Source organism: Copadichromis virginalis, linkage group LG1 (genome assembly GCF_057382275.1).
Source record: "Copadichromis virginalis isolate Kocher_CV1m ecotype Utaka linkage group LG1, C_Virginalis_male_GT1.1, whole genome shotgun sequence".
Lineage (NCBI taxonomy): Eukaryota > Metazoa > Chordata > Actinopteri > Cichliformes > Cichlidae > Copadichromis > Copadichromis virginalis.
In genome coordinates, this window is record NC_140618.1 from 3000820 (window position 1) to 3022737 (window position 21918).

General features: G+C 40.9%; 2 protein-coding genes across 2 annotated transcripts in view; both read right to left on the reverse strand.

Moving 5' to 3' along the window:
• The window catches only part of LOC146718116 (uncharacterized), a 59310-nt gene extending 46752 nt beyond the window's left edge, over positions 1-12558 (reverse strand). Inside the window, exons 1-14 of the mRNA XM_085464617.1 lie at positions 12513-12558; positions 11884-11981; positions 11041-11156; positions 9894-9965; positions 9673-9823; positions 9395-9588; positions 8867-9015; positions 8388-8438; positions 8121-8185; positions 2544-2627; positions 1701-1816; positions 554-625; positions 333-483; positions 55-248 (exon numbers count right to left, since the gene is read on the reverse strand). Of these exons, the coding sequence (XP_085320743.1) occupies positions 55-248; positions 333-483; positions 554-625; positions 1701-1816; positions 2544-2627; positions 8121-8185; positions 8388-8438; positions 8867-9015; positions 9395-9588; positions 9673-9823; positions 9894-9965; positions 11041-11156; positions 11884-11981; positions 12513-12558 (1559 nt within the window). The remainder of the gene's footprint in view (positions 1-54; positions 249-332; positions 484-553; positions 626-1700; positions 1817-2543; positions 2628-8120; positions 8186-8387; positions 8439-8866; positions 9016-9394; positions 9589-9672; positions 9824-9893; positions 9966-11040; positions 11157-11883; positions 11982-12512) is intronic.
• Positions 12559-16521: 3963 nt separating this feature from the next.
• On the reverse strand, positions 16522-21026 carry LOC146718117 (katanin p80 WD40 repeat-containing subunit B1-like). The gene is made up of 5 exons (XM_085474088.1): positions 20371-21026; positions 20148-20278; positions 17681-17798; positions 17004-17104; positions 16522-16923 (listed from the first exon to the last, which is right to left on the reverse strand). Exons 1-5 carry the CDS (start codon positions 20417-20419, stop codon positions 16861-16863), a joined length of 462 nt encoding a protein of 153 aa, XP_085330214.1. The 5' UTR covers positions 20420-21026; the 3' UTR covers positions 16522-16860.
• Between the last annotated feature and the right edge of the window lie 892 nt (positions 21027-21918).

Below are 21918 nucleotides of genomic sequence, written 5' to 3' on the forward strand. Positions count from 1 at the left end.
AGTCAGTACTTGCAGTATCTGGAGTATTTTCTCCTGTCTCTCAGTGTGCCGTACCTCTGCGATCTGCAGGTGGTCGTGGGTCTCTCGTAGTTCTTTCGCAGTGCCGCTCCTTTGGGGTCCTTCTTCGGCTCTGTGAGCGGCTGGTCGTCCTGGATGATCCCCTGGATCACGGCGCCACCGCTCTTCTTTACCCTCTTCAGATCGACCACGTAGGACGACACACTCGACAGCTGATGAGACACGCCGATCTGACATGAGGAGAAGGTGGAAGATTAAGATTACCTAAAACTTCTGCACAGTACTGTTACTGAGCGGTGGGCGGAGCTACACACCAGCTGCTGGTTGCAGATGGCGAGGTCAGACACCTTTCCCCAGCTCACCGGCACCGCGTCAAAGCAGCGGTCCGGTTCCCAGCCGAAGACCCGCAGCGAGTCCGTGGCGCCGCTGTACAGGCAGGAGCCATCTGGGCTAAAACATATACACCTGAAACCACAGGGACAGGGGTCAGAGGTCACATTCCAGTTACACCCTGCTGCAACGGGGAAAAACTCACCTGACCGGAGTCGTGTCGCCCTCCAACGAGCCGATCATCGTAAACTTCTCCAGATCCCACAGCTTGATGGTCCTGCAAGCACATGCAGAGTTCATACAGCTGCAGCTCATTAGAGACACCTGTAGGTGTTTTATAGTGTCAGGTGAAGACGCTACAACACGGCTGAGGAACAGGAAGAGACCTCCAACAGATCCACGGTCAGCAGTGACAAGTCAGTAAATGAGGAGAAAGAGAAAAGAGGAACGAAACACGAACAAAAGAGGGAGTGGAGGGCAAAGTGCACCTCTCAGTGCATCATGGGAAGTCCCCAGGAACCTGAGGGATGGTTAGGGTCGCCTAACCCAGCTCTAACTACAAGCTAAGCTAAAGACATTTTTATAATTAATTGAAGAAAGTATGTGTTTGAGTCACTTCTTATTCTCATAAATGAGAGTAAGATTTATTCCATCAATAAACTGTTTGAGATAAAAATGACCCTGCTCCCTGTTCTGTCACTAAAACAGGCCAAAACCTACAAAATGTCTCATTTCTTTGAAGTGACACATTCAAAGCTTTAACGGCTCCATCACGATCACATGACAATCGGAAAATCAGGCCACAAACTACAGCTTTGCTTGCTGGTGTAACTTATAAACTGTCTCTAACACCAGGTCGATGTCCTCAAATTAAACATAATAATCAATTTAAGTGATTCATGTTGGAATACTTATTTATACTTCATATGCAAAAATAAAGAAATGATTAAATACTGAGTGCACTTGCTGGTTGTGTTGGAGAAAGGATGAGTTATTATTTCCATTTTATTATATTTATATTATATTTCCTGTTTACTTTTAGTTATAAATGTATGATTTAGTGGCACATGCAGAGGACATGTAGAAGACACAGGACATGTATGTGAAAAAAAGTAAAAGAATTTCAGACTAAAAGAAATGTTACATTTAAAAAAATGCCACAAACAATCAAACTCAGCACCAAAATAAAATCTTGGCGGCACAGAGAGAGGACAACCTCGCGCAGCCTCTGAGCTTCATGAAACAGAAAAACTAAACGAGCCACAAAGTGTCACAAACACTGATTCCACTCATGAGTCGCTCCTTCAGCTCCGAGCTGCTGCGTCTCGGGCGCTCGGCCTGCGGCGACGTACCTGTCGGAGCTTCCGGAGGCCAGCAGGTACTCGTTGGGGTGGAACTGGACGATGTTGACGGCGGCGGTGTGAGATTTGAATTCCGTGATGGTTTTCCCCTGAGCCAGGTCCCACAGCTGATGGAGACAAGAGGACAGGGCTGAGGTCATCGAACAGGAAGAGAGCAGAGCTCACCTCCTTCAGCCAATCAGAATGAGCGATTTTATTACAGGATGCTGCCGGTTTGATGCTTTCACAGCATTTACAGAATAAACACATCATGTTCACACTTTTAAATTCCCAAGATGCTCTCAAACACCCGAACATCCGACCGCTGCAAATGAAATGAAACTTAATTCTAAACATCGATGAAATGTTAGCCTAACGAGTCGTTACACATCACCAGCTTATTACTTTATTTAAATAAATGTAACTGAACCTGGGTCAAGAAGTGTCCTGAAAACTATTTTAATAGAAAAGATGGATCTTAAAAATCCTAAAACACTGAAGTGATTCAACAGACGGACCTTTTAAAACCATTTTAAAATGTAGAAGAATCTAAAAATGTTGCGATTCAATCGCTCGTTTTATTTTATGGGAACACGTGACTACCAAACATGAACCAGGACCAGCTGGAACATTTTAACGTCTTCCAGCCTTTCTGCACAGTTTCCTGCTGCTGATGTTCTGCTTCACAGTTTACATTCACAGCATCGTGTAACTCCTGCAGGTTATAGTTACTCTGAAGGTTTCTCAGCATCTACTGTTACAGAGTCAGAGTTACCACAACATGTAAGTACCGGGAAAAACAATCCTTAAAATATATTTTTTACATTAAAGGTGAGACGTCAGATCAGGTCGTACCTTGACGGTGCAGTCGTCGCTCGCTGAAGCTAACCACTTCCCATCAGGACTGAAGGCCAAACTCCTCACAGCCTGAGTGTGACCCTGCAACACCAACACTGGTCAGATTTTTGCTATCGAGACTCATGTGAAGCTTTTATTTTGAAGGAAAGTAGAAGCCCTGAGCCTGGTTCTGGAGTTTTTCCTTCCCACTGTCGCCAAAGTGCTCATAGGAGGTCATATGATTGTTGGTTTTTCTCTGTATGTAGATCTTAAAGTATAAAGCGCATTGAGGTGACTGATGTTGTGATTTGGCGCTGCATAAACAAAATTAAATTGAAGTCTCTCAGTTCTTTTAAATGCAATAATCCGTTTACTGTAAGACTCCATAAAAGCTCCGACTGACACAGTTTAATCCGAATCATTCTGAGCGTCCTCGGCTTTGGCGCACAGTGACACCCATAAAATCGGCTAGTCTGACAGATAAGGAGAAGACGACGGTGGTATGTAAACTGTGTTTTTGTGCTGCGTATTGTTTGTTTGAACGCAGTTTGGATTCTGACCATAGAAGATGTTTTTGTGACACGCCCACCGCTACGTTTGCTATTCGGTTTGGTGTGTGTGTGTGCTGTGGCTCTGCAGGCGTTCACCTGAGTTTGAAGGAATTGCTGTTGCCTTTGTTTTGGATTTTGGCATGCTGCTTATGTTGAATGCTTAAAATGAGTGGATCACAGGCTGCATCTGTTGTTGGATAAACTGAAATTGGATAAGATTAAGGAGTATGCTAGAAGAGAGAATAAAGCGATCAGCAAAGAAGGCACCCACAGCTGTGGCCAAACAGACTGCAACAGATCGGTCTCAGAAGGAGCACCCAACAAACTCCAATGCCACCTTCCTCCCACTATCTGTTAAACTGTTTAAATGGAGTGTGAGGCAGACATGCTAAAACAGTGACCTAAAAGCATTACCAATAAACAATGGGATCAATACATAAATGAAAGAAATGCAGCTGATAAAAAAGCCATAAACTACTTTCATTTGTTTAGTGGTGATTGCCAGTTTAGTTGGGTTTTTTTTGAGACACAGAGAGTGAGAGATCCTGTCCTACATTACTTTAAAAAAGAAGATATTTTCAGAGCTGTTGATATATGAAGCTCTGAGCATTGAGTGTTGCATTGTGAGAGTTTCAGTAAAAAGCCTGCAAATTATTGCATTTATACTGGAGAGCAAAGAAAAATTAAATTCTACTTGTACTATGGAAAATCAGTTTCATAAAAGCTACATAAACAGAGCTGAAGAAGACTGCGTTTGTAAAACTAGCGGTAACGTGTGAGAATTATAAGTTATAAGACTGTTTCTGCTATCGATACAATTTGTGTTGTTAATCCTAAATGATTCACGGTGACAACATCATAAGAACAAGGTCATTTTACTCCACACACACACACATTTGGAAAATCACATAGTTTGACCATAAAAATTCCCAGAATAATTAGTATTTGAGATTGCTGAAGCAACATCACTAAAGAAAAATATCCTTGCATGTCACTTTCGTTTAAAAATATAAAAAATGTGAAGTTTTTTTTTTGTAAAACATAAAAACATAAAAACAACAAAACTTAAGACCTTAAGAATCTCCTTATGAATGTTGTGAATATCTAGATCATTGGTGTTTGGATTTGAGGGTCAACAGGGCGAACACTGAGGCTGGGTATTAGAAATACAACATGGCAACATGAGACATGTTAACTCTGAGAACACTAACATCTAGATTAAGGTGTGAGAGGTAAATACATAACAGAAGCTAAAAAGGAGTTGCTTGTCTCTAGTTAAAATAAATTGAAAATAAACTGATTTGAACACGTTTGATGCATTATACAAAAAAAGGTTCATGATATAGTTCACATGATCTAAGCAAGAGTGACTCGGAATCTCAAATGTTAAAGTACACTTACTGATTGTACTTTTACTACATGAGCTAATGTAGATGCTCTAAAAGCACGCTGGCTGAAAAAGAACCACACGTTTGGAGAAACTGTGCTGTAACTTCTCATACTGTGAAGTTTTCTGACAAAAGTGAATTGAAAACTTATGCTGTACAGTTTACTAAGGGGTCCTTTGCTGGGCCATGTGCAATTACACAAAAGAACAAGTTAAATTTCACCATAACACTGACTGGAGAAAAGCCAAATTGGGATTCTAATTGACATTACAACTGAAATCAGTGCTGTGATAGTTAGTTTAAGATCACAACCTGATTTAAAACACAGTCTAACATCAACATTCTTGCCCCTGAAAATAGGTCAGGATGGCCGAAAAATGTACTTTAAAAATGAGATTTTCTTTTTGTTTCATTGGAACGGTAAAGTACCATTACAAAGAAATGAGTACACCTTTGTAGTTAAACCGGGTTTGGAGTTTTTCATGTTTTACATACAGACTTTCTCATTTAAACCATGGTGACTTAAAAGTTTAGCAGCAAGACACTTGTTTCCTTTGTTCCATCAAACATTTCTTTCAGCCATCTGTGTTTATCAGAGCGATATGTGACTAATTTTTTATTGAATCACCAGAAAGTACACAAATACAAGATTAAATATTTTATTTATTTATCAAAGATACATAATTACACATTGATACAATGAATAAGGTGTCTATAAAAATTACACATGGTGTAAGAAAAACATTATAACATACAAATAAGTGTTTTAAGATAATCTGACATACTTTAAAAGCATAAGAATAAAAGTTTTTTTTTTTTTAAAAATCATGTTCTTTGATGATCACATTACATGTATCACATTTTTTAAAGCATAACGTAGGGTGTTCACAAAAACAGTTTTATGATTACTTTTTCCACAGTGCTTGTATGCCTCTTGCAAAACTATGTACTTATCACCATATGACATAATAACTCACGATTATGCAAGACCAGCCATGAAATGTCCGTCGCTTCATTACAATCATTTGTCCCCGCTGCTGCCCTCAGACCCAGTCTGTGGGGTAAAATTGCTTTTTTGGTGGTTCATAAAAAATATCTCAAAAAGCGATGTTAGTGAGGGGACCAGAAACACTGGGTTGCAGAGCAGTTGGTAAGGACTTGTATATTTCTGGAGAGTCTGCAAAAGCTGTCTTGCTCATGCTCCTGATTGGATATGTGGAGCCCGGCTCTGATATCTCACTGGTGGCAGCTAAAGGTAGGCATGCCTTGGAGGCGGAGTTGGTCTCGGGCGCAATCTTTCAAACGAGCCTCACGGCATTTCAGGCAACCTCAGGCCGGAAACAACATCCGGTCACTCGCGGTCAAAATCCACGCAGAGCTGGTGTTTCGCAGGGATCAGGTTAACACATCTGGGTCTAAAAATATAAAGAAAAACAAAAAGAGTTTTAAAACACGCAAACTAGCAAAATATCAAAGGAGCATAACATAACAATAACAAGATGATATGAGATACCCGATGAGGCCATGATAGGTGATGTAGACATGTAATGTATAAACTTTTACGGGAGTTAAAAGTGGAGCTTATATATATTTTAAAGTGTATTGTACGTGGGATAGGCTCCAGCGCACCGCGCGAGCCTGAGAAAAGGATAAGTGGAGGCGAATGGATGGATGGATGGTGTATTGTACCTGTTACAAACCATTGTGATATTTATTTATTTTTTTAAATGAAAGGATTGACAGAATGGTAAAAAGGAAAATGCAAAAATGTAGTTAGAGAGGAAGATTAACACTTACCGAATGATATGCGGATAAGGAAAGAGACGCAAGTTGCTGTTGAAATCGGCCGCTCCCTATGCGAACTCGCAAGCAGTCTGAGCGGCGCCAGTTGTTGATACGTCTGAAGTCAGATCTCTTCTGGGGTTCGAAGATAGTCTTAACATCAGCGGGAGATCGTAAAATCAGAGCTGGAGCGGATTGGCTAACCGGGGTGCGAAGGGAGCGGTGCAAGGGTTATGTGATTGGCAGCGGGGCGCAGTGAGGCGGAGTTGGTCTAAGGGGGGAATTTTCAAACGAGGTAAGCAGCGCATTCGGGACCAGAGCGGGGAGCGAACAAGCAGGAAAAAATTGTGCTCTGGAAGCTGTTGCGGGTCGGTGCGATTAAGAGCGAGGTAGAACTTAGACTCTGCGTAGAATTTTAGAGGTAGCTAGCAAGAGGCAAGTTTTTGAAGAAAAAAGAGTAAGGAGCTTTCCCAATGTTTTTGGATTATAGCGCTTTTTTTTGGGGAATAGAGGGGTAGCTAACAAGTTATTCTAGGGGTTTTGGAGAAATCGCGGAGAAATTTTTAAAAGGAGTTTTGGCTTTGTTTGGCTGAGCATGAAGGGAGCCGCGGGGCGCTGAATTTCAGAAAAAAGACTAAGGATTTTTTCAGGATTTTCCCTGTTATCGAATATAAGGTTTTGGGAATAGAGGGGGTACCCTAACAAGTTATTGTAGGGTTTTGGAGAAATAGCGGAGGGTTTTTTAAGGAGTTTTCCCTGCTTATGTATCTAAGGAGGGTTAGGGGATCGCGAATTTTTTCTGAGTATGAGTTTTATTCTAAATCTACAAATGCATATAAATCTAAATAAAGTTTTCCCCCAAGGCATATAGCATGTGTTTGTGGCCATACTGAACGTTACAAAAGCACAAGTTTAACTAAACAATTTTAATATGGTTTAATACATTTTTAAACACATGAGCACGGAGCCCGAGAGAGCACGGTCCGGAGACACGGGCGCACCCCGCGCGCCCAGACACACAGCCTCGGGCGCGCGCGCGCGCACACACACACACACTGACCCGCCACCAGATGGCGTTTTTTGAGCATAAAAAAAAATAAAAATAAAAATTTAATTGCTTAAAGAAATAAAAGAATGCTATTTTGATATATAAGAAACTTTCTAAATAATCAATTATATTTTTATGAATATCATATTTTTATGAATATCATATTTTTATGAATATCATATTTTTATTATTTAATTACTTCCTACTTCCGGAGCTCATGAATAATTTAATTAGGGGATAATTTAATTAGGGGTCATAAATCAATTAAGGGGGTCATAAATCACTGCGTTTGACGAAAGGGGTATAATATCACTCTCTTTTGACACCTAACTCTTTCTCAGTCAATTAGCATCAATATTATAGAGCCTAATTACTGTGTAGCTGTGCTTGCTTTCTTTTAGGTGTGACTGATGGTACTACTGTCAGTAAAATTATTGTCCTTGCGTGTCCTAAGGTTTCTGTTGTGGCAGAGATCAGAGGGAGCACTGTTGATGAAGCCACAAGAAGAATGATGGCCTTCATTTATTACAAAATAATTTCTCACACATCATTTTAGTTGTTAATTTAGACTCATAAAACCTCTCATATAACCGCACTCAGACCAAAGTCACACAGCTGTTAAAGGTTTTAGATGGTTTTGAATTAAACTGATTTTCTGAAGACAAAGAAAAATCTTTAACTAAAGAAAGAGAAAACCGAGCGGCTGGAGGACTACTTTGTTGTAAACAGCAGGTATTTGAGCTCTGATAGGTTCGTTGCATTTATAGTCCGCTGTCCTAAGGCGTCCATGTTTCCACACAGACACACGGCTGCTGCGTTCACTGACCTGCTGTTTATCAGGAAAATGAGTCTTTATGTCCTTCAGCTGCCGGCTGATCGCCAAAATGGACTCTGAGCAGAAGAAGAAATCATCAGGAAACGACCCAGTAACCACAAAACAGGAGCTGAAACACCTCTGTCGTGTGTTTTTGTGTCGTGTGTTTTTCACTGTCGAACACGTGATTTATTGTTCGTGTTTCATCTATAAACTGAAACGTCGGAGGCGCGTCGTCTCCTGATGTCTCACAGAAACGTGAAGCTGTGCTGGACTCACCGTCCTCTGGAGGAGCGGGAAAAGGCTCCGACATCTTAGGAGGAGTGCGAGCTGGAAGAGAGGAGAACGAGGAGCTCAGACTGCAAAATAAATGTGACGACATGAAAACAAAAGAAGAAATGACGAGAGTGTCTTTGTCCTCATTAGGATGAATATTTTAAAAAGGCACAAAGAACCAATCAGATCCTCCCATCCTGTTTGGCTCTTACAGCGAGTAATGTTTACTCCTCTCACTTTTCAAATATGGCCTGCTTCTCAAAATCAGCCAGAGCAGAACTGATGGCGATGCTGCAGGTGGATCAACAGGTGAGGAAATAGAAGCTTTCGGGGAAACTAAACACAGATTTTGTTGGTGCAGTGTTGATTAAAGATGAACTCAGCGTCCTTTTCAATAGCAATATTTCACAGATCTCGTTGTATGTACGTATAACTGTATTCGTTATTCAACATCTGAGCTGCGATGCTCCGGGTCCACCTACAGATGGCGCTCTTTGGCTGGAAGATGGCCTTGTAGTCCTCGGCGTTGTGGATCTCAGCAGACGACAGCTTCTCGTCCGCCTCGTCCTCGCTAGGGCTCCGCCTCTCCCCTTCGGGGCTCCGCCTGTCAGACTCTGAACGGTGCTTCAACCTGATGACATCACAAACATTTGTTTGTTTGTTTTTAGAAGAAAAACTGCAAATTTTTTACTTTATTTACTTTTATTAAAGAATCTGGAAGCGAAACTTTTCCACTGAAGTCAAATAAGATTTTATATATATATATATATATATATATATTTATTATATATATATATATATATATATTTATTATATATATATATATTTATTATATATATATATTTATTATATATATATATATATATATATATATATATATATATATATATATGACATGTGATCTGAGTGTTTGATGAATGAAACCAGTGGCTCATGTATAAAACTTTAAATCCAGGAGTCAGTACTTGCAGTATCTGGAGTATTTTCTCCTGTCTCTCAGTGTGCCGTACCTCTGCGATCTGCAGGTGGTCGTGGGTCTCTCGTAGTTCTTTCGCAGTGCCGCTCCTTTGGGGTCCTTCTTCGGCTCTGTGAGCGGCTGGTCGTCCTGGATGATCCCCTGGATCACGGCGCCACCGCTCTTCTTTACCCTCTTCAGATCGACCACGTAGGACGACACACTCGACAGCTGATGAGACACGCCGATCTGACATGTGGAGAAGGTGGAAGATTAAGATTACCTAAAACTTCTGCACAGTACTGTTACTGAGCGGTGGGCGGAGCTACACACCAGCTGCTGGTTGCAGATGGCGAGGTCAGACACCTTTCCCCAGCTCACCGGCACCGCGTCAAAGCAGCGGTCCGGTTCCCAGCCGAAGACCCGCAGCGAGTCCGTGGCGCCGCTGTACAGGCAGGAGCCATCTGGGCTAAAACATATACACCTGAAACCACAGGGACAGGGGTCAGAGGTCACATTCCAGTTACACCCTGCTGCAACGGGGAAAAACTCACCTGACCGGAGTCGTGTCGCCCTCCAACGAGCCGATCATCGTAAACTTCTCCAGATCCCACAGCTTGATGGTCCTGCAAGCACATGCAGAGTTCATACAGCTGCAGCTCATTAGAGACACCTGTAGGTGTTTTATAGTGTCAGGTGAAGACGCTACAACACGGCTGAGGAACAGGAAGAGACCTCCAACAGATCCACGGTCAGCAGTGACAAGTCAGTAAATGAGGAGAAAGAGAAAAGAGGAACGAAACACGAACAAAAGAGGGAGTGGAGGGCAAAGTGCACCTCTCAGTGCATCATGGGAAGTCCCCAGGAACCTGAGGGATGGTTAGGGTCGCCTAACCCAGCTCTAACTACAAGCTAAGCTAAAGACATTTTTATAATTAATTGAAGAAAGTATGTGTTTGAGTCACTTCTTATTCTCATAAATGAGAGTAAGATTTATTCCATCAATAAACTGTTTGAGATAAAAATGACCCTGCTCCCTGTTCTGTCACTAAAACAGGCCAAAACCTACAAAATGTCTCATTTCTTTGAAGTGACACATTCAAAGCTTTAACGGCTCCATCACGATCACATGACAATCGGAAAATCAGGCCACAAACTACAGCTTTGCTTGCTGGTGTAACTTATAAACTGTCTCTAACACCAGGTCGATGTCCTCAAATTAAACATAATAATCAATTTAAGTGATTCATGTTGGAATACTTATTTATACTTCATATGCAAAAATAAAGAAATGATTAAATACTGAGTGCATTTGCTGGTTGTGTTGGAGAAAGGATGAGTTATTATTTCCATTTTATTATATTTATATTATATTTCCTGTTTACTTTTAGTTATAAATGTATGATTTAGTGGCACATGCAGAGGACATGTAGAAGACACAGGACATGTATGTGAAAAAAAGTAAAAGAATTTCAGACTAAAAGAAATGTTACATTTTAAAAAATGCCACAAACAATCAAACTCAGCACCAAAATAAAATCTTGGCGGAACAGAGAGAGGACAACCTCGCGCAGCCTCTGAGCTTCATGAAACAGAAAAACTAAACGAGCCACAAAGTGTCACAAACACTGATTCCACTCATGAGTCGCTCCTTCAGCTCCGAGCTGCTGCGTCTCGGGCGCTCGGCCTGCGGCGACGTACCTGTCGGAGCTTCCGGAGGCCAGCAGGTACTCGTTGGGGTGGAACTGGACGATGTTGACGGCGGCGGTGTGAGATTTGAATTCCGTGATGGTTTTCCCCTGAGCCAGGTCCCACAGCTGATGGAGACAAGAGGACAGGGCTGAGGTCATCGAACAGGAAGAGAGCAGAGCTCACCTCCTTCAGCCAATCAGAATGAGCGATTTTATTACAGGATGCTGCCGGTTTGATGCTTTCACAGCATTTACAGAATAAACACATCATGTTCACACTTTTAAATTCCCAAGATGCTCTCAAACACCCGAACATCCGACCGCTGCAATTGAAATGAAACTTAATTCTAAACATCGATGAAATGTTAGCCTAACGAGTCGTTACACATCACCAGCTTATTACTTTATTTAAATAAATGTAACTGAACCTGGGTCAAGAAGTGTCCTGAAAACTATTTTAATAGAAAAGATGGATCTTAAAAATCCTAAAACACTGAAGTGATTCAACAGACGGACCTTTTAAAACCATTTTAAAATGTAGAAGAATCTAAAAATGTTGCGATTCAATCGCTCGTTTTATTTTATGGGAACACGTGACTACCAAACATGAACCAGGACCAGCTGGAACATTTTAACGTCTTCCAGCCTTTCTGCACAGTTTCCTGCTGCTGATGTTCTGCTTCACAGTTTACATTCACAGCATCGTGTAACTCCTGCAGGTTATAGTTACTCTGAAGGTTTCTCAGCATCTACTGTTACAGAGTCAGAGTTACCACAACATGTAAGTACCGGGAAAAACAATCCTTAAAATATATTTTTTACATTAAAGGTGAGACGTCAGATCAGGTCGTACCTTGACGGTGCAGTCGTCGCTCGCTGAAGCTAACCACTTCCCATCAGGACTGAAGGCCAAACTCCTCACAGCCTGAGTGTGACCCTGCAACACCAACACTGGTCAGATTTTTGCTATCGAGACTCATGTGAAGCTTTTATTTTGAAGGAAAGTAGAAGCCCTGAGCCTGGTTCTGGAGTTTTTCCTTCCCACTGTCGCCAAAGTGCTCATAGGAGGTCATATGATTGTTGGTTTTTCTCTGTATGTAGATCTTAAAGTATAAAGCGCATTGAGGTGACTGATGTTGTGATTTGGCGCTGCATAAACAAAATTAAATTGAAGTCTCTCAGTTCTTTTAAATGCAATAATCCGTTTACTGTAAGACTCCATAAAAGCTCCGACTGACACAGTTTAATCCGAATCATTCTGAGCGTCCTCGGCTTTGGCGCACAGTGACACCCATAAAATCGGCTAGTCTGACAGATAAGGAGAAGACGACGGTGGTATGTAAACTGTGTTTTTGTGCTGCGTATTGTTTGTTTGAACGCAGTTTGGATTCTGACCATAGAAGATGTTTTTGTGACACGCCCACCGCTACGTTTGCTATTCGGTTTGGTGTGTGTGTGTGCTGTGGCTCTGCAGGCGTTCACCTGAGTTTGAAGGAATTGCTGTTGCCTTTGTTTTGGATTTTGGCATGCTGCTTATGTTGAATGCTTAAAATGAGTGGATCACAGGCTGCATCTGTTGTTGGATAAACTGAAATTGGATAAGATTAAGGAGTATGCTAGAAGAGAGAATAAAGCGATCAGCAAAGAAGGCACCCACAGCTGTGGCCAAACAGACTGCAACAGATCGGTCTCAGAAGGAGCACCCAACAAACTCCAATGCCACCTTCCTCCCACTATCTGTTAAACTGTTTAAATGGAGTGTGAGGCAGACATGCTAAAACAGTGACCTAAAAGCATTACCAATAAACAATGGGATCAATACATAAATGAAAGAAATGCAGCTGATAAAAAAGCCATAAACTACTTTCATTTGTTTAGTGGTGATTGCCAGTTTAGTTGGGTTTTTTTTGAGACACAGAGAGTGAGAGATCCTGTCCTACATTACTTTAAAAAAGAAGATATTTTCAGAGCTGTTGATATATGAAGCTCTGAGCATTGAGTGTTGCATTGTGAGAGTTTCAGTAAAAAGCCTGCAAATTATTGCATTTATACTGGAGAGCAAAGAAAAATTAAATTCTACTTGTACTATGGAAAATCAGTTTCATAAAAGCTACATAAACAGAGCTGAAGAAGACTGCGTTTGTAAAACTAGCGGTAAATGATTCACGGTGACAACATCATAAGAACAAGGTCATTTTACTCCACACACACACACATTTGGAAAATCACATAGTTTGACCATAAAAATTCCCAGAATAATTAGTATTTGAGATTGCTGAAGCAACATCACTAAAGAAAAATATCCTTGCATGTCACTTTCGTTTAAAAATATAAAAAATGTGAAGTTTTTTTTTTGTAAAACATAAAAACATAAAAACAACAAAACTTAAGACCTTAAGAAAGAGATAAAGGATTGAGAAAGTTTATTCATGCAGGTCCATATGACAGAGAATATGCATGTTCTTTTAGTTTTCATATTATTATAATTTATATTTAATTGTGTTGTGGTTTGCAGTGTTTTGTGTTCTTTTCACTTTAAATTTGTGAAAGGAAAAAGCTGAAATTTAAATAGTTAAAACTTGAAATGTGAATAGTTGATTTTTGTATTATATGATTTATTTATTACATTTTATGTGGAGTGAATAAATAAAAGTATATTTACGGTGGCCCCTAGAGACAAAGCACATACAAACTTCAAATCACGTACGAACTCTGAAGCATGTACAAACTCCAAAACACGTAAAAACACGTACAAACTCCAAAACACGTAAAAACACGTACAAACTCCGAAGCACGTAAAAACTCAGAAGCATATAAAAACTCAGAAGCATATAAAAACTCAAAACACGTACAAAAGACAACAGAAGTGCTCCAGGATGCTGGGCGCAGTGTTGAGCCTTTGTTATCTTGTGGCTACACAAGCCAGCAAGTACCAACGACCGGATTTGGTGTGTGGTAATAACAGGTAAATGAACTTTTTTTTAAATTATTTGAATATATATATGAGTGCCTGTGTATAAATACACAAACAATACACACATGCTTTCAATTGTGTAATTTAAGTGATCTAGTAGCTCTGCTTTGGAAGTTCAGTTCATGCTAGAAATGTGTTTTGGAGTTTGTACGTGTTTTGTCTCTAGGGGCCACCGCATATATTTATATATAAACATATATAAATAAAACCACTTGTTTTTATGTTAGTAATTCCTTTTGTGCATAATTTTATATTATTGTTAATAATAAATTAATTAAAGCAACAAAACAACCTGAAGAGCCGGTTCGGAGCCGAAAGAGCCGGCTCTTTTTAGTGAGCCGAACCGAAAGAGCCGGATCTCTAAAAAGAGCCGGAAATCCCATCACTACACTACACCCATAAAATCGGCTAGTCTGACAGATAAGGAGAAGACGACGGTGGTATGTAAACTGTGTTTTTGTGCTGCGTATTGTTTGTTTGAACGCAGTTTGGATTCTGACCATAGAAGATGTTTTTGTGACACGCCCACCGCTACGTTTGCTATTCGGTTTGGTGTGTGTGTGTGCTGTGGCTCTGCAGGCGTTCACCTGAGTTTGAAGGAATTGCTGTTGCCTTTGTTTTGGATTTTGGCATGCTGCTTATGTTGAATGCTTAAAATGAGTGGATCACAGGCTGCATCTGTTGTTGGATAAACTGAAATTGGATAAGATTAAGGAGTATGCTAGAAGAGAGAATAAAGCGATCAGCAAAGAAGGCACCCACAGCTGTGGCCAAACAGACTGCAACAGATCGGTCTCAGAAGGAGCACCCAACAAACTCCAATGCCACCTTCCTCCCACTATCTGTTAAACTGTTTAAATGGAGTGTGAGGCAGACATGCTAAAACAGTGACCTAAAAGCATTACCAATAAACAATGGGATCAATACATAAATGAAAGAAATGCAGCTGATAAAAAAGCCATAAACTACTTTCATTTGTTTAGTGGTGATTGCCAGTTTAGTTGGGTTTTTTTTGAGACACAGAGAGTGAGAGATCCTGTCCTACATTACTTTAAAAAAGAAGATATTTTCAGAGCTGTTGATATATGAAGCTCTGAGCATTGAGTGTTGCATTGTGAGAGTTTCAGTAAAAAGCCTGCAAATTATTGCATTTATACTGGAGAGCAAAGAAAAATTAAATTCTACTTGTACTATGGAAAATCAGTTTCATAAAAGCTACATAAACAGAGCTGAAGAAGACTGCGTTTGTAAAACTAGCGGTAACGTGTGAGAATTATAAGTTATAAGACTGTTTCTGCTATCGATACAATTTGTGTTGTTAATCCTAAATGATTCACGGTGACAACATCATAAGAACAAGGTCATTTTACTCCACACACACACACATTTGGAAAATCACATAGTTTGACCATAAAAATTCCCAGAATAATTAGTATTTGAGATTGCTGAAGCAACATCACTAAAGAAAAATATCCTTGCATGTCACTTTCGTTTAAAAATATAAAAAATGTGAAGTTTTTTTTTTGTAAAACATAAAAACAACAAAACTTAAGACCTTAAGAAAGAGATAAAGGATTGAGAAAGTTTATTCATGCAGGTCCATATGACAGAGAATATGCATGTTCTTTTAGTTTTCATATTATTATAATTTATATTTAATTGTGTTGTGGTTTGCAGTGTTTTGTGTTCTTTTCACTTTAAATTTGTGAAAGGAAAAAGCTGAAATTTAAATAGTTAAAACTTGAAATGTGAATAGTTGATTTTTGTATTATATGATTTATTTATTACATTTTATGTGGAGTGAATAAATAAAAGTATATTTACGGTGGCCCCTAGAGACAAAGCACATACAAACTTCAAATCACGTACGAACTCTGAAGCATGTACAAACTCCAAAACACGTAAAAACACGTACAAACTCCAAAACACGTAAAAACACGTACAAACTCCGAAGCACGTAAAAACTCAGAAGCATATAAAAACTCAGAAGCATATAAAAACTCAAAACATGTACAAAAGACAACAGAAGTGCTCCAGGATGCTGGGCGCAGTGTTGAGCCTTTGTTATCTTGTGGCTACACAAGCCAGCAAGTACCAACGACCGGATTTGGTGTGTGGTAATAACAGGTAAATGAACTTTTTTTTAAATTATTTGAATATATATATGAGTGCCTGTGTATAAATACACAAACAATACACACATGCTTTCAATTGTGTAATTTAAGTGATCTAGTAGCTCTGCTTTGGAAGTTCAGTTCATGCTAGAAATGTGTTTTGGAGTTTGTACGTGTTTTGTCTCTAGTGGCCACCGCATATATTTATATATAAACATATATAAATAAAACCACTTGTTTTTATGTTAGTAATTCCTTTTGTGCATAATTTTATATTATTGTTAATAATAAATTAATTAAAGCAACAAAACAACCTGAAGAGCCGGTTCGGAGCCGAAAGAGCCGGCTCTTTTTAGTGAGCCGAACCGAAAGAGCCGGATCTCTAAAAAGAGCCGGAAATCCCATCACTAGTGACCACGTGTCTGTGTGTGTTTGTTTTGTATGTGATGGTACAACTGTGGAAAACAAGCATCAGAATGTAGAGCGGGGCTTAAACATCTGAAAAACATCAAAAATCTGTCAGAAACCTGAAAACAATCAGGATTTAGCTTTTCACACGGTGCTGTTTCCAGGTCAGATGAGGTCAACTCATTTGCATAAAAGATCAGATTCCACTGAAGCAAATGTCCACATCACACTTTGTTAGGTCACCACAGGTGTGTTTACCAAATCCACCTGCAGCCACTGTCCACCTGTTAGAAACGTGCACCTGGATTCGAGCAGGATATTAGGAGCCGGCCTGTCATCCTGAGCACAAACTTACCTTATATCTGAACACGTATCCTTTCCTCCGCAAGTCCCACAGCTGACAGCAGAAAAGAAGAGACATTTCATTAGAGCGGATTAAGACTTCAAGGATGTTCTCACACAGGAAAGCACGCCTACCTTAATGTTTGTGTCCATGGAGCTGGAGGCCAGGAAGTCTCCAAAGGGATGGAAGCCCAGGCTGGTGATGTTGGCTTTGTGTCCCATCAGAGTCCTTAAAACTGAGCACAGGAAGCAGCAGGGTCACCTCTTTGCATCTCTTTCTAACTAAGACCCAGCTTAGGTGCATTAAAACGCCTCCGCATGATGGGACGGACGATTATTCTGACTGCGGGGTACAACGTCCTCCGTTACAGCCTGAGACTGAACACTGAGGAAGCTGTATCAATTTTCAAAATAAGAGTAGATGGAAAAATACTACTAATAATAACATATACTCAATCAGACTGATGTACTATATTACAGAGGCTGACATCATGTGGTATGACGGATGTCCTGTGTCCTCGAGGCAGCAGAGGTGGAAGAGCTCATAGCTCAAACTTTGCACTCAGAAATTTAGAAAAAACTCACCACACTAATAAAAAAAAGCAAGTTGATTTTAACATGTTTCAGCTCTTTGTGTGTCATATTTCTAATCGACTGGTTCGCTCACTTCACTTCTCTTTGTCAGTGTGAACCTTACGCTGTCCACCGCTGATCTAAAGCACCTGTGCAGATAAATTACGCACACAGACAGTTTAGAGGCGGTGAAGCTTTGACTAAAAAGCCTCGTAGCCACAGAACAGACAGAGTCTTACTCTTGGCAGCCTCCAGGTCCCAGACTCGTATTGAACCTGACTGCGACCCGGCGGCGACCTGCTCCTCCGACACGTTGAAATGGATAGACTCCACTGGGTTCTTGTGACCAGTCAGACTCTGAGAGGAAACAGTCAGAACAGACATCATCACCTAAAACTGCACCTCGCTCCTTTCTCAAAAACTCAAAACACAGACTGTATATCAAAATGTTAGTGTTAGTGAAGCTGCTGAGGGACACCACGTCACCTGTCAATCACAAAATAAGCCCACCTTCATCTCCTGCTTTATCGTCCCCTGAACACTAATGGAAACCATCATTTCCAAAATGAGCTTCATCTTTTATTCAATAAGACCTGAAAACAGCGACTGAGACCATAAAGCCGTCAGGAAACTGTTTACTGAGCTCAGAGATCAGGTGAGGAGGCGGCTCGTTTTCTCACAGACTTCTATTCACAGTCAGAGGAGTCGCCCCCTGCTGGACATCCATGAAAAACGCAGGTTTAAGCTTCACTTTTCAGAATTCAAATCTACACCCATCCTTTATACAGGGAGTGCAGAATTATTAGGCAAGTTGTATTTTTGAGGAATAATTTTATTATTGAACAACAACCATGTTCTCAATGAACCCAAAAAACTCATTAATATCAAAGCTGAATGTTTGTGGAAGTAGTTTTTAGTTTGTTTGTAGTTTTAGCTATTTTAGGGGGATATCTGTGTGTGCAGGTGACTATTACTGTGCAGAATTATTAGGCAACTTAACAAAAAACAAATATATACCCATTTCAATGATTTATTTTTACCAGTGACACCAATATAACATCTCCACATTCACAAATAAACATTTCTGACATTCAAAAACAAAACAAAAACAAATCAGCGACCAATATAGCCACCTTTCTTTGCAAGGACACTCAAAAGCCTGCCATCCATGGATTCTGTCAGTGTTTTGATCTGTTCACCATCAACATTGCGTGCAGCAGCAACCACAGCCTCCCAGACACTGTTCAGAGAGGTGTACTGTTTTCCCTCCTTGTAAATCTCACATTTGATGATGGACCACAGGTTCTCAATGGGGTTCAGATCAGGTGAACAAGGAGGCCATGTCATTAGTTTTTCTTCTTTTATACCCTTTCTTGCCAGCCACGCTGTGGAGTACTTGGACGCGTGTGATGGAGCATTGTCCTGCATGAAAATCATGTTTTTCTTGAAGGATGCAGACTTCTTCCTGTACCACTGCTTGAAGAAGGTGTCTTCCAGAAACTGGCAGTAGGACTGGGAGTTGAGCTTGACTCCATCCTCAACCCGAAAAGGCCCCACAAGCTCATCTTTGATGATACCAGCCCAAACCAGTACTCCACCTCCACCTTGCTGGCGTCTGAGTCGGACTGGAGCTCTCTGCCCTTTACCAATCCAGCCACGGGCCCATCCATCTGGCCCATCAAGACTCACTCTCATTTCATCAGTCCATAAAACCTTAGAAGAATCAGTCTTGAGATATTTCTTGGCCCAGTCTTGACGTTTCAGCTTGTGTGTCTTGTTCAGTGGTGGTCGTCTTTCAGCCTTTCTTACCTTGGCCATGTCTCTGAGTATTGCACACCTTGTGCTTTTGGGCACTCCAGTGATGTTGCAGCTCTGAAATATGGCCAAACTGGTGGCAAGTGGCATCTTGGCAGCTGCACGCTTGACTTTTCTCAGTTCATGGGCAGTTATTTTGCGCCTTGGTTTTTCCACACGCTTCTTGCGACCCTGTTGACTATTTTGAATGAAACGCTTGATTGTTCGATGATCACGCTTCAGAAGCTTTGCAATTTTGAGACTGCTGCATCCCTCTGCAAGATATCTCACTGTTTTTGACTTTTCTGAGCCTGTCAAGTCCTTCTTTTGACCCATTTTGCCAAAGGAAAGGACTTTGCCTAATAATTATGCACACCTGATATAGGGTGTTGATGTCATCAGACCACACCCCTTCTCATTACAGAGATGCACATCACCTAATATGCTTAATTGGTAGTAGGCTTTCGAGCCTATACAGCTTGGAGTAAGACAACATGCATGAAGAGGATGATGTGGACAAAATACTCATTTGCCTAATAATTCTGCACTCTCTGTATACAGTCTGCGCTCTGCCATGATGTGGTGCACTACACACAACGTAAGAGGTCAGGCAGGTTAGTTTAGTTGGAGGAAGATGGCGAGCAGTGGAGGGGAAACATGAGTCTGTTTAATTCCCATGGAGCGAACTCTGTTTTCATCATTTAACAATCAGAAATGAATCAATAATAAAGATAAAAGCGTGAGGTGGTGACAGGAGAGAGGCAGGTGTGGGCATCATGACCTGCAGACTGCAGAAGAGCAGTAGGTAAAGGATGGGTTCCTTTGAATCTGCTCATGTTTCAGGCCTAAAAAACCTCGACGGAAACCTTAAAAATTAGAAACCCATCGCATTTTGCATTGCGGGGGACTCACCATGATGCAGTTGGCCTTGCTGACGGCCCAGATGTTGACCCTGCAGTCCTCTCCTCCTGTGGCCAGCAGGCGGCCCGAGCTTTTCCCCAGAGCCAGACAGGAAATGGAGCTGGATTGAGCCTCGAACTCCTCTGTACGGCAACAAAGGAGGAACAAATTCAGGTCGGGCTGGGCTGCTGGACAGGAAGGGTGTGATGATCGTTTGAGTAACTTTAATACTCACGAAGGCGCCATGCGATCTTGGTTGTGCTGGAGGCAGCCATACTGGTCATACTGGGAGACTGGCTGCTGTGTTTGACGACCCCGGCTGAGGTTAATTCATGAGACGGACATCAGCTCCTGGTTTAAAATGGAGCACTGTAACAAAAAATAATTTCCCCCAGGGATCAATAAAGTATTCTGATTCTGATTCTGATTTAGTGTTTGCACTGAGCGTCAAACACCTGCAGGAACACAACACAGTGATAAATAAGTGATAGAAGAGATAAGACATATAAAACCGTCTCAGTCTCGCCTCTCTGACGCTGAGCTCTCATTTCTACTCCCAGTGAAGATACCATCGTCTTCAGCTCGGCCTCCAAACCACACAGGTGTCACTACCACCCTGTAAACCCTCCCTTTCATGCTGGCTGCCGTCCTTCTGTCACAAATCACCCCTGAAACTCCACCAAGCCTGCACACTTCTTCATGTCTCTTGTGTGCTGTCCCTTGTTTTGGATGGTTGACCCCAAGTATTTAAACTCATCTATTATTGGAAAACACTGTATACAAGCCAGAAGCCAGATGATATAAGTTAGTTAAACTGCAGGAATGTCTTAAAGATATAAAAACCTTGATGACCGTTAATTTCCTACAAATATAGTATCTAAGCAGATTCTTACTCTGGATGGCATTACCTTGGCCTCCAGTAACGCTGTGAGGAACCTTGGAGTCATTTTTGACCAGGACATGTCCTTCAACGCACATATTAAACAAATATGTAAGACTGCTTTCTTCCATTTGTGCAACATCTCTAAAATTAGAAATATCCTGTCTCAGAGTGACGCTGAAAAACTAGTTCATGCATTTATTACTTCCAGGCTGGACGACTGTAATTCATTATTATCAGGATGTCCTAAAAACTCCCTGAAAAGCCTTCAGCTAATCCAAAATGCTGCAGCAAGAGTCCTGACAGGGACTAGAAAGAGAGAGCAGATTTCTCCTGCTATAGTCTCAGGCTGCTGAAGGATTCCCATGATGCACTGAGTGTTTTTTTTTTCCTCCCCTCACTCCCATACCGGCCCCTCCCCGAGCGTGGTTCTTCTCGAGGTTACTTCCTGTGACAATAAGTTTTTCCTCACCACTGTCACCAAGTGCTTGTTCATTTTACCTTTATTTATACAAATAGTCCTGAGACTCAATGCCTCATTTACAAGAGAGACCTGTTTCAAACAGGCATAATAAAATAACACCAATAAAATATTGAATATTTTACCAAGTGTCTACACAGTCAAACTAAAAACAAGATTCCCAGTGATGATTTCACAAAACCATTTATGCGTCTTTTAAAGTCTACGAGCAAAATCAGCTGAGAGCCTGAAATCCTTCTGTCATGTAATCCATGAGGACGGGACAGAAAAGGAGAATACCTTCTCTCTGAGGTCTGAACAGTGAGTGCAAAGAAGTCCTGAGACCGCAGATTGTGACTAAACTATTTGTCAGATTACAGGTAATCTGACAAATAGGAGACGAGTAAACCAGAAATGAATTTAGAGACAAAATGCTATCAATG